This window comes from Hyla sarda, chromosome 4 (genome assembly GCF_029499605.1).
Source record: "Hyla sarda isolate aHylSar1 chromosome 4, aHylSar1.hap1, whole genome shotgun sequence".
NCBI classification, from domain to species: domain Eukaryota; kingdom Metazoa; phylum Chordata; class Amphibia; order Anura; family Hylidae; genus Hyla; species Hyla sarda.
In genome coordinates this window covers 98,866,973-98,880,410 of record NC_079192.1, presented here as the reverse complement: position 1 = coordinate 98,880,410, position 13,438 = coordinate 98,866,973, and the positions used below count along the sequence as shown (strand labels likewise).

Genomic DNA, 13,438 nt, shown 5'->3' with positions numbered 1-13,438 from the left:
CTGCCTTGGCCAGGGCATTCACATGTAGGACTAGGGCAGTGAACTGAATCTTTGCCCCATGTGAACGAAAATCTATCTCTGCCTCTGAGTAAACATCTTTAAGAAAATTGCAGTCTGCGTATGAGCTTTTAGGGTGCAAATGTGATGGGACCGGTGTTTATCTTTTCCCAGTGCTTCATTGAACCTAACGTTTCTCATATCTCCATTAGCTGTGCAATTGAATACAGTCTATTGTTCCCTGTGAGCAGCTGTTTCTGTAAAGAGAGGCTGACTAGTGTTCTTCATTCGGATTGTTAAAAAGAAGTCCAGAAAAAATGACTGTCCCATGATCACTATTCGACATCTCATATCTCCAGCTCTGGGAACCTGCAGGAACATTTACATACATGCGTGTGACAGATCTCAGCAGCTTTCTACCCCTTAATTTTAATGGTGATAGCCCACCAAACAATAGCGTGGAAGCATAAACTAGCGCAGGGAATAAGATTGATAGCACTGAGGGTGTGCTGCAGAGCAATGCGGGGCTTTGTCAGTACAAGAGCCAACAATAAAAGGAGTATGAAACATAAAGAAGTTAGTGGTTACGGTGCCTTACCCAACCCTATTATTAAATAGACAATACTAGCGCACTCAGCATATCAACATGCACCACTCTTTACTGGAAAAATTTAAATGGGAACTTTTATTTGCTAAATGCAGGCATCACAGAAAGATGCTGAGTAGGGAAGTGGGAGGATACAGGGACTGAATGCACAGATTACTCCCTTTGTCCATGCCCTGTTCCTTTCTTTCTGCAAGGAATAGTGCTGCTGGGAAAATTCTGAGGCTTCCATAGAAGGACTTAATAGGGTCAATATATTAACACAGTCACTGCTGATGCAATCCCGTCTGGACTTCAATCTGTTGCGTTACATTACTTAGCAGCATTACTAATTTAATGGAAGGGGAAAGAGCAGTGGAACATACAAATGTAACCACTCTACCATGATCAACCTCCCCTACTACCAAGACAAAGACAACGCAGAATCGGTCACTTAAGAATTTGTGAGATATTTCATTTAGACAAACACAAAAACATGTCTTAATGTGTAACCCAGAGGAATACGTAGTAGTGACGTTGTCTTTTTTAAATAACGCGCACATAAATGCAGGATTGAATAGGTAAACAGATTACCAGTGGGGTTCATGTAGCCAAGCCATTTATAAAAATACTGAATGTTGTGTAATAAATACAGAGATAATATTGCAGACGCAGAGATCTATGATTCTCTTTCACAGTAAAATAGATTGAACCTTATTTCACACATTTTTCTGTTTGTCTTGTTTTCTACTTATTCTGGGCTGGTAAAGCTTTCCTATATTGGTGACCACATGGAAAGAATAGAGTCTGTGGGGTCAATTGATTAACTGCTTTACAGGAATAAAGACACAAATATTTGCACCACTTGGCAGGTTTTCAAATTAAAAGTGGGTGGGGGATCAGTGATAAGGGCGGGGCCTTTGTAGCCCAACAAATTTACTATACTTTACACCAGAAGTTAGAGTACTGTATAGCCAAAAGCTACCCAAGCTCATATGTGGTCTAGATTTTGGTTTGTGGCATGCAGATCTAATGTATAATTGGTGGGGGGTGGGGTGAAACACAAATTTTTTGCAAGTTAACTATATTTGTTGACTTATTCAGCCACTTTGACCAGGGACATGACTAAAGGGGTGCAGAGGTAGAAGTTGCACCTGGGCCCTTGCGCCTGCATAGAGCTTTCTGCTATGTAGAAATTGTAAATGGAACATGATATGTGGAGGCCCTTTCATGCCTTTGATGCACCTTCTTTAACCCATACAGGACCTAGGGCGTATGGATACGCCTTCTGTACCTGGGTCTTAAGGACCCAGGGCGTACCTGTACGCCCGTGGGAATTTCGGTCCCCGCCACGTGCCGGGCGGGGACCGGGCCGGGGTGACTGCTGATATCTATCAGCAGGCACCCCGTGCAAATGCCCAGGGGGGTCATCAGACCCCCCCCATGTCGGCGATCGGCGCAAATCGCAAGTGAATTCACACTTGCGATTTGCGCCGATTCCGGGTCATTCGGGTCTATGGTGACCCGGTGACCAGGAATAGAAGGGGGATCGCGGGTGTCTAAGACACCCACGATCCCCCTCTAGCGATAGGAGTGAGGTGGCAGGGTTGCCACCCCTCCTATCTCTGCTATTGGTGGTCTAAACGCGACCACCAATAGCAGATTAGGGGCGGGGGGGTTTACTTTCATTTTCCCCGTTCTGCCCACCCACAATAGGCGGGGCAGGACGGGGAAATGACGAGGACCGAACGCCGAAGATCCACTTACCCGTCGGTGGAAGCTGCGGGACCGGATCGGCGGCGGTGATCGGCGCGGGCGGCGAGGTCGTGCAGCAGAAGAGGACGGCTCCCTGGATCCGACGGAAGCCGGTAAGTTGCCTAGCAACATCTAGAGGGCTACAGTCTGAGACTGTAGCCCTCCAGATGTTGCAAAACTACAACTCCCAGCATGCTCAGACAGCTGCTGGGCATGATGGGAGATGCAGTTTTGCAACAGCTGGAGGTCTACAGTTTAGAGACCACTGCACAGTGATCTCTATACTGTAGCACTCTAGATCTTGCAAAACTACAACTCCCAGCATGCCCACATAGCTGTTTGCTGTCTGTGCATGCTGGAATTTGTAGTTTTGCAACATCTGGAGGTCCACAGTTTGGAGATCACAGTGCAGTGGTCTCTATCTGTAGCCCTCCAGATGTTGCAAAACTGCAAATCCCAGCATGCCGAAACAGCTGTCTCGGCATGCTGGGAGTTGTAGTTGCAATCCCTCCAGATGTTGCATAACTAGATCTCCCAGCATGCCCTTCGGCGATGAGTACATGCTGGGAGTTGTAGTTTTGCAACAGCTGGAGGCACACTGGTTGGAAATACTGAGTTAGGTAACAGAACCTAACTGAAGGTTTTCCAACCAGTGTGCCTCCAGCTGTTGCAAAACTACAACTCCCAGCATGCACGGTCTGTCACTACATACTGGGAGTTGTAGTTTTGAAACAGCTGGAGGTTTGCCCCCCCATGTGAACGTACAGGGTACATTCACACGGGCGGGTTTACAGTAAGTTTCCTGCTTCAAGTATGAGCTGCGGCAAATTTTTCGCCGCAGCGCAAATTTCTAGCGGGAAGCTCACTGTAACCCGCCAGTGTGACTGTACCCTAAAAACACTACACTACACTAACACATAATAAAGGGTAAAACACTACATATACACCCCCTTACACTGTCCTCCCCCAATAAAAATGAAAAATGTATTGTACGGCAGTGTTTCCAAAACGGAGCCTCCAGCTGTTGCAAAACAACAACTCCCAGCATTTCCGGACAGCCACTGACTGTCCAGGCATGCTGGGAGTTTAGCAACAGCTGGAGGCACCCTGTTTGGGAATCACTGACGTAGAATACCCCTATGTCCACCCCTATGCAATCCCTAATTTAGTCCTCAAATGCGCATGGCGCTCTCTCACTTCAGAGCCCTGTCGTATTTCAAGGAAACAGTTCAGGGCCATATATGGGGTATTTCCGTAATCGTGAGCAATTGCACTACAAATTTTGGGGGGCTTTTTATCCTTTTACCCCTTATGAAAAGGAAAAGTTGGGGGCTACACCAGCCTGTCAGTGTAAAAAAAATTAAAATTTTACACTAACATGCTGGTGTTGTCCTTTACTTTTTATTTTCACAAGTGTTAAAAGGAAAAAAAGACCCCCAAAATTTGTAACGCAATTTCTCCCGAGTACAGAAATACCCCATATGTGGGCGTAAAATGCTCTGCGGGCGCATAACATGGCTCAAGAGTGAGAGCGCACTATGTACATTTGAGGCCTAAATTGGTGATTTGCACAGGGGTGGCTGATTTTACAGCGGTTCTGACATAAACGCACAAAAATAAATACCCACATGTGACCCCATTTTGGAAACTACACCCCTCACTGAAAGTAATAAGGGGTATAGTGAGCCTTTACACCCCACAGGTGTTTGATGAATTTGGATGGAAAAATGAAAAAAAAATAAGTTTTTCACAAAAATGCTGGTGTTACCCAAAATTTTTCATTTTCACAAGGAAACATAGGAAAAAAGCCCCTCAAAATTTGCAACCCCATTTTTTCTGAGTAAGAAAATACCCCATATGTGGATGTAAAGTGCTCGGCGGGCGAACTACAATGCTCAGAAGAGAAGGAGCACCATTGGGATTTTGAAGATAAAATTTGTCCGGAATTGAAGGCTACGTGTGTTTACAAAGCCCCCATAGAGCCAGAACAATGGAACCCCCCACATATGACCCAATTTTGGAAACTACACCCCTCACGTAATGTAATAAGGGGTACAGTGAGCATTTACGCCCCACAGGTGTCTGACAGATTTTTGGAACAGTGGTCCGTGAAAATGAAAAATGTAATTTTTTTGTTTGCACAGCCCACTGTTCCAAAGATCTGTCAAACGCCAGTGGGGTGTAAATACTCACTGCACCCCTTATTAAATTCTGTGGGTGGTGTAGTTTCCAAAATGGGGTCACGTGGGGGGGTCCACTGTTCTGGCACCACGGGGGGGCTTTGTAAATGCACATGGCCCCCGACTTCTATTCCAACCAAATTCTGTCTTCAAAAGCTCAATGGTGCTCCTTCTCTTCTGAGCATTGTAGTGCACCAGCAGATCACTTGATGTCCACACATTGGGTATTTCCATACTCAGAAGAAATGGGGTTACAAATTTTGGGGGTAATTTTCTCCTATTACCCCTTGTAAAAATATAAAATGTGGGGGAAAACCAGCAATTTAGTTAAAAAAAATTTTTTTTTCATTTACACATCCGACTTTAGCAAAAAGTCGTCAAACACCTGTGGGGTGTTAAGGCTCACTGTACCCCTTGATGTGTTCCTTGAGGGGTGTAGTTTCTAAAATAGTATGCCATGTGTTTTTTTTTTTTGCTGTTCTGGCACCATAGGGGATTCCTAAATGCGACATGCCCCACAAAAACCATTTCAGAAAAACTCACTCTCCAAAATCCCATTGTCGCTCCTTCCCTTCTGAGCCCTCTACTGCACCCGCCGTACACTTGACATACACATATGAGGTATTTCCTTACTCGAGAGAAATTGGGCTTCACATTTTAGGAAGATTTCTCTCCTTTTACGCCTTGTAAAAATTCAAAAACTGGGTCTACAAGAACATGCCAGTGTAAAAAATGAAGATTTTTAATTTTCTCCTTCAATTTGCTGCTATTCCTGTGAAACACCTAAAGAGTTAACAAACCTTTTGAATGTCATTTTGAATACTTTGTATTTCTAATAAGAAGGCCCTTCAAATCCACTTCAAAACGGAACTGGTCCCTGAAAAATTTAGATTTTGAAAATTTTGTGAAAAATTGGAAAATTGCTGCTGAACTTTGAAGCCCTCTGGTGTCTTCCAAAAGTAAAAACATGTCAACGTTATGATGCAATCATAAAGTAGACATATTGTATATGTGAATCAATATATAATTTATTTGGAATATTAATTTTCCTTTATAAGCAGAGAGCTTCAAAGTTAAAAAAATGCAAAATTTTCAATTTTTTCATCAAATTTTGGAATTTTTCACCAAGAAATGATGCAAGTATCGACAAAATTTTACCACTAACGTAAAGTAGAATATGTCACGAAAAAACAATCTCGGAATCAGAATGAAAGGTAAAAGCATTCCAGAGTTATTAATGCTTAAAGTGACAGTGGTCAGATGTGCAAAAAATGGCCGGGTCCTACAGTGAAAATTGGCTGGGTCCTTAAAGGGTTAAAATCCAAGCCTGTGGCACCTTCTTTAAAATCCAAGCCTATGTGCACATATACTGTGGTGTCTGGGTGAGGCAATGGTGGTCTGGTCTGGTGGTATTAACCCTTGAATTGTCGTGATGCCAGGATGCGGTTGTTTTCTGAGTTAGGCCCTGCGTTCAACATCCGACCCAAAAATGGCAGGAAATAAATAATGGAATGTCCACAGCAGGATTTATGAGATAACTGGAACATTTACTTAACTTCTTGTGCAACAGTCTTTACGGTTATACAGTTTCTCTTGAGGTAACCGGGATGCAGGATACCTCACAGGCTTTGCTGGGACTAGTAGTCTTGAGATTTATGCAGGCCACTGTGCTACTAATTATATGCTTTGAGTTGAATAGTAGTCACCAGGAATTGTAGATAGAGCTTGGTAACTCACGGTTTTGTAGTGGCTGCAGGTTCCTTAGGCCTTGGCCTAGCTGCAATTGTGCTTGAATTGGTATTGCTGAAGTGTACAGGATGATGAGCAGGAACCAAAGAGAGAGAATTTAGAGACTACAGCCCCTTATATACTAAGGAGGCTGGACTACAGCCCATTGGTGGAAAAGCCTGTAGGTCCTGAACCAAGAGAACTCTGGGTACATCACATGATAATATCACATGACCCAGGAAGGTCCTATACATTTTATACATTTGTACAACTTTATACATATTTTATACATAATTAACAATATGCCCAATACACTTACAATGCCTTATACAAGGTGAGCAAGGGGTGAGCCCTGCAGGAGAGCCCTGTAGAATGGAGGAACTCTAACTGAGGGGACTTAGGACAGGGACAGGACAAGGTCCTGTACTGGGACACCACAATACCTGGCTACCTGTTATAAAGTTAATGTCAACTGACCAATTATTTGTAAGTAAGACAGGTACCTTCTCACTTACCCTGTACAACAAGCCTCCCCTGTGCTGTCCGGCGCACCCTGGTTCCTGGTTTGTTGGCAGCACATACATAGACTCCAGAGTGATGCACGGTCAGGTCTGATATCATCAAATTTCCTGTCCCTAAAACTTGAATTCCTTCCACACCAATAGGACGGCCATCTAAAAGACATTCAAGTCCATAAAATGTAAACTTGTTCAGTTTTTAAGCAGTGGCAATCGGGAACAGTGTTGCCCCCCCAAACTTTGATCATAGGTTCAAGAGACTCCCAAGTGTTAAAAGTACCCAGACATAGTCTGTGAATGGGATTTATCATCTCTGCACCTGGCAAAAAGTTCTAAAACTTTTGTGCAAACGACTGCTTTGTGCAAAAAGAATTGCGACTGTTTGACACTTCACACCGAGTCTGCCAAGTGGGCAGAAATCTTGTAAAGGGGGTGTGGTGTCACATGAAGGGACACATTTCAGTAAGGGCATTGGCAGAGCATTACTTAAAGGGGTACCATGGCTAGTGACTGGCCATGCGGCCGCCACACCTCCTCCATTCACTTCTATGGGAGGAGGCGTGAAGGCTAGCCGTCACGCCTCCTCCCATAGAATTGAATGGAGGGGGCGTGGTGTGACATCACAAACGTGGAAGCTGCAAGCTTTCGCATTCCTGACACCACCGCTGCAGGCATGGAGATCGCGGAGGCCCCGATCTAATATCTTATTCCCTATCCTTTGGATAGGGGACAAGATGTTTGTGGCGGAGTACCCCTTTAAGACCAGCGTGTGAGACACAAGTCTTAGTAAATCCCCCCTATGTGTATTTCAAATAGTATCAAATAGTGTATGATAAGAGGATGAAGAGCCCAGGGAACATGATGATGAAATGATTACATACTTGACAATCTCTTGGTAAATGTATAGACATTGACATGTCAGGAGTAAAAACAGCTGAATGTCGGAAACAAGGGTTTTTCCATAATTGTCTAATTGTCCAGACATGTATAGCTGATCCTGTGAACGTGCCATAAATGTTTGAGTGGTTTAACCTTGTTAATGTTCCTTTGAATTCTAGAGAAGATCTGTCATTTTGGCAGGGGGTACACTTTACAGAAAGACTATATCACCTGCTCAGAAAAGCCATATTTAGCAATTTTAAGCAAAAATTATTGCTTGTCTATATAATCTGATCCAGTCACCACATCTGGTCAGTGGGTAGTATTCTAGGGGTTTATTGTGTTAGGGGGACGTTCACATGTACAGGATCCTGTGCCGATTTGATGCGCAGGATTTGTAACTGCCGAATAGAAGCTGTGCTCAGTCATTTAGTTTACATTGAAATCTGCAGCAGCAAATCCAGGGTACGTTCACACGCCCAAATTTTTTTAGCGGGTTTTCCGCTGCGGATTTGAAAGTGGGCGGGCTCTTCTCTGCTGTCCGCAGCAGATTTTCTGCGGCGGAATTTACGCTGCGGAAAATCCGCCACAGTCCCTACTGACTTCAATGGGGCTTGCGGCGGATTTTCCGCAGTGTACATTCTGCTGTGGAAAATATGCTGCGGACATCCGAGAAGAGCCCGCCCACTTTCAAATACGCAGCGGAAAACCCGCTAAAAAATCTGTGCATGTGAACGTACCCTAAAGGAGTATTCCGGGTTTATACATCTTATCCCCTATCCAAAGGGTCACGCCACCCAGCGCAAAATGCCTAAGCTGCTGTCGGATAGCAGTTTAAGCATCCCGGACAGGTTCACTTACATATCCCCGCTGCTCCGGGTCCACTTCACGATCCTCCGGCGTCTTCTGTATCTTCTCCAGGGTCCGGGCCTCGTTTTCCGGCGTCGTTATTACGTCAGTGCGCACACCGTGCCCGCGCAGCAGCGTAATAACGTCACGAGAAAGGACCCTGCAGAAGATGCGGAAGAAGCCGGAGGATCCCGAAGAAGACACCGGAGCAGCGGTACAGCATCGGGAGCCCCTGGGACAGCATCGGGAGCGGTGAGGACGTGGTCCGGAACGGCGGGGACAGGTGAGTGTAACTTCCTATACTTTACATTGCACGAATCCCTCAACATACCATGGATTTGACAAACGATGGGTCGTTTGGAACGAATTACCATTGTATGTTGAGGGACCACTGTATATGTACTGAACCCTGTGAGATGTCCAGAGGTGAACATATAACTGGACATGTATTCTGAGCCCTTGTCACAAGGAATCAGAATAATAGATCTTTTTATTGTACATATAGGGGGAGATTTATCAAAACCTGTGCAGAGGAAAACTTGCCCAGTTGCCCATAGCAACCAATCAGATTGCGTCTTTAATTTTTCACAGGCCTTCATTAAAATGAAAGAATCAAGCTGATTGGTTGCTATGAGCAACTGGGCATGTTTTCCTCTGCACAGGTTTTAATAAATCTCCCCCATAAGGTTTACTCTCTGAACTACAGCACATTTCCTATTAAGCCAGTTAGTCATACCTAGCCGACTCCAGGACACAATAGGCCGAGGATTTCCGGTAGCCATACACTCAAGGATTGCTGTCTGGTGAATGGTCTTTGTGAGGTTCTCTGGACCAACTAAGATCATTGGGTCCTTATATCCAGTGTAGTGAGGCCCTATAGTAAATAATAGCAGAATTACATAGAGCATAACATCTTATATATCAATATATCACTAGTACGGGGGATGTTCCAGGGCATTACCTGTCACTGTTAGCACAGCTTCAGGGCTGTATTTAACACCAGCTGCATTGGAAGCCACACAACGGAACGTTCCTGCATCATCGGCCTGGAGTGCGGTTATCTGTAGGACACCAGTGGGAAGCAAGGTATATCTATGGATAAGAAGAAGAGAATACAACTAGATGTATATTGAGTATCTATGTGTATATGTGGATACACATAGGTATAAAAAGACATTATAAAGTGCATCCTGGAGGTCTGTCTCCTGGTTTGTCTTTTACTCTCTGACACCTAGGCAAATGCGCCTCTAACAATTGCTGGACTGAGATAGAATGCAGGATGTTAGGGGGATCCAGTCAATCTTCTATGAAAACTCTCTACTTTAAAGAGCAGCAAGAAGTAATGGCGTGTTCACACTGCATTTACGCTGTACATTACTATTGTAGATGTTAAAGGGGTTGCTAAAGTATACTGTGAAGTACTGCAGCGGGCCCCGTTCAGTTCAATGACACAAACGTAGTCAGCTTGCAAATTTAAAGGGTAGCTCCCACCATCCTTTTTTTTTTCTTTCCCTGCCTATTGCCCATCTTTCCCTAACTCCCTCCCTGCCTTAAATATTTTTTTTACTATTTTAGAAATGCCTTTTTGTCTGCCTGGTAGTGTGCTCACTTACCAGGCAGACTTCCCCAGCAGGCACCACGTCACTGATACCTGCTGGGGCCGGCACTTCCGCCCTTAGTTCACCTATACAGGGTGCCTCCAGCTGTTTTACCACTACAACTACCAGCTTGTCCTGACATCTATCGGCTGTCAGGGCATGCTGGAAGTTGTAGTGGTGAAGCAACTGGAGGCATCCACTAACCCCCCCCCGCTGAAAGCAATACATGCGGCGCTAACCCCCGCCCGCTCCGGTGAAAGCATTACACTTGTTTTTGCATAGCGCTGTGGCCGCGGCGCTAACCCCCGCCCGCCCCGCTGACAGCAATATATTTGTTATGGCCGCGGCACTATGCAAACCCCCCCACCCCGGGCGCTAAAATCCACCCACCCCCACCCCAAGCAGACATACCCAAGTACTGTGCTGAGTCCTTCCTGAGGCAGCAGCAGCGGCGTATGCCGGGAGGCGGGGCCGGTGTGTGAGGCCAGGGAGCCAATGTGCTCTCAGCATTCGCTCCCTGCCTGTCTGATTGACAGGCAGGGAGCGAGCGCAGGCTGAATGAAAAGGACCGATGCCCAGCCACATCAGTCCTTTTTCAGCCGTGACATCATGCCAGGCTGCAGCCAGCCACTAGGAGGGAGACCCCTAGTGGCCGGTTTTCAAACGTAAATTACACCATATTAATAAAATAAAAAAATAATTAAACTATATTACAGATATGTTGTAGTATATAAGTACTACAACATATAAAAAAAAAAGTTGGTGACCATTTAAAGGGGTACTCCGATAGAAAACAATTTTTTTCAAAACAACTGGTGCCAGAAAGTTATACAGATTTGTAAATAACTTCTATTTAAAAACCTTAATCCTTCCAGTACTTGTCAGCTGCTGTATGCTCCAGAGGAACTTGTGTAGTTCTTTTCTGTCTGACCACAGTGCTCTCAGCTGACACCTTTGTCTGTGCCAGGAAGGAACTGTCCAGGGAAGGAACAAATCCCCATAGCAAACTTCTGCTCTGAACAGTTCCTGACATGAACAGAGGTGTCAGCAGAGAGCACTGCGGTCAAACAGAAAAGAACTACACCACTTCCTCCTGAGCATACAGCAGCAGATAAGTACTGGAAGGATTAAGATTTTTTAATAGAAGTAATTTACGAATCTGTTTAACTTTCTGGCACCAGTTGATATGAATTTTTTTTTCCACTGGAGTACCCATTTAAGGATACACGATACCTGCTGCAGAAAGCAGCCCGAACTAAGTCATTGGAGACTTTGGAAAGGGGCCCACTGCAGTATGTTACAGCATAAATTGGGATCACCTTTTATGGCAGGGTACCAATGGATACCAGTGACATACAGCATGAACCCAATGTGGGACCACCCTATCACAGACTTCACATCAATCCCTTACATCTCACATTTTGCACAGGGATCCCTGATAAGGCTGGTAAAGTGCTGCAATACTGTTTATCTTCCAAACAACACGCAATTTTTTTTTTTTTAAAGTATCGTGTATAAAAAGTTTTTTTTTATTTATTATTGTTTACATGCATTTTTATTAGCTAAAATTTATATCATTCCCCAAATGGGTAGTAGAGTGGCAGAAGTGCCCAGCAAAAGAGTACTGGAATGTGTCCTATTTGTTGGAAATTCCCCCAAGCAAAGGAGACAATAACCATAGATAGCCTGGCATGTGAATTGGGTGTCAGGGCTGAATTATAAGTACAGTATAGTAAGAATTCAGTAATATTCTTTTTTTTTTAACCAAATCACAGGTACCCTTTACGTTCTTGGTAAACATGTACCTTGGGTTTTCTGTATCAATTATTTCACCACTCCGCTCCCATACAATATCTGGCTCTGGCAGACCATGGATCTGACATTGGAACCTTGCCACATCGCCCTCTTCTAAGGTTGCATCATGGGGAAAGATGTGAAAGTCTGATATAGCTGTGAAAGAAAAGCAAATATTTTGTAGACATCTTTATTTTCTTGAAAAAAAAAAACAGGAAAAAACAGTTAAAAAGTAATTTTTGGAATGGATGTTCCCAATTTAATAACAATATGTGTTTCATCGATGCAATAAAAGATAATTATAAAAACTAGACAACAATCAAGTCAAGCTTACAAAAGTTCTGAGAAAACATTAAGCCTTAACAATAAATTCACAAACTGAAGGCAACTGGTGACTGGCCAGAGAAAATCGTGGGTATTAAATACAAAATGGAGAGGAGAGGGGTCTCATATCAGTTTAAAGGGGTACTCCGCCCCTAGATATCTTATCCCCTATACAAAGATGTCTGATCGCGGATGTCCCGCTGCTGGGGACCCCTGGGATCTCAGCTGCGGCACCCCAGACATCCGATGTACGGAGCGAACTTTGCTCCGTGCTGGATGACTGGTGATGTGGGGAGGAGGCTCGTGACGTCACGGTGATGGCTCGCTCGTGACATCACGGCCATGCCCCTTCAATGCAAGTCAGCCAGTCAACCCATAGACTTGCATTGAGAGGGCATGGCCGTGATGTCACGAGCGGGGCGTGACCATGACATCACAAGCCTCCGGAACGGCACCCGATTATCTAAACGAATGCCAGGTGCAGCAGGGAGATCGGATAGGGGATAAGATGTCTAGGGGCGGAGTACCCCTTTAAGGTTATGACTGTGAGTGCACCAGACACTGAGGGAGTGTACCCCCACTTTATTGCTTATGATTACCCACGTTGGGGAACCACATTAGGGTGTTAGGAGAGAAGAGGCCTAAAGAAGGCATTTAAGAATTGGTTATCATTCGGTTAGTAAAACTGGGCAGCTAGGCAATATTTTAGGTTTGGTAAGTCCAGGCCACCCAGTGGGGAGACTGGTATAATGTTTGTGTTAGTCCTCCAATACCTGAGTAAGAACCCAGCTGGGTTAGAAATGCATTGTTTTTATGGAATTTTATACAGAATAAATGATCTTTTATTGTTCCTTCGGGATTAGTGCCTGGAATCCGTCATTTTTCTTCAGCCGGAGTATTTTTCTTTCTCGTAATCGTAACATTTTGTTACCGCTGTTGCATCCGCACAGACAGGAAGACAGAGAGGCTGCCATCCCTTGCCACGAATGATGCATGCAGAGGTGTTGTGCCCTGAGCGCAACACATATCGGTAAGCACAACACTGTCTTGTGTGACTCCTCATACATCATCTGTGCTACACTAGGAGCGCTCCTACCTTTTTCCTTTTCGTTTAGATTCTTTAACACATTATGAACACTACAAAATATTTTAGAATAATCACACAAATACAAGGAAGAAGGATTCATGGGAGTTATCACCCCTAGGTAAAACATACAAACCGCTTCCATTCAA

At 44.5% G+C, this 13,438-nt stretch overlaps 1 protein-coding gene across 4 annotated transcripts in view; it reads right to left on the bottom strand.

Moving 5' to 3' along the window:
• The window catches only part of IGDCC3 (immunoglobulin superfamily DCC subclass member 3), a 191,829-nt gene that overhangs the window by 30,540 nt on the left and 147,851 nt on the right, over nt 1-13,438 (bottom strand). For all 4 annotated transcript variants that reach the window (XR_008892402.1, XM_056571730.1, XM_056571731.1 and 1 more), the window contains 4 exons: nt 11,893-12,037; nt 9,451-9,581; nt 9,226-9,363; nt 6,759-6,917 (listed from right to left, as the gene is read on the bottom strand). Coding sequence is in view for 3 of the 4 variants with exons in the window: in XM_056571730.1 (XP_056427705.1) it covers nt 6,759-6,917; nt 9,226-9,363; nt 9,451-9,581; nt 11,893-12,037 (573 nt within the window). In the remaining variant the exon portion in view is untranslated. The remainder of the gene's footprint in view (nt 1-6,758; nt 6,918-9,225; nt 9,364-9,450; nt 9,582-11,892; nt 12,038-13,438) is intronic.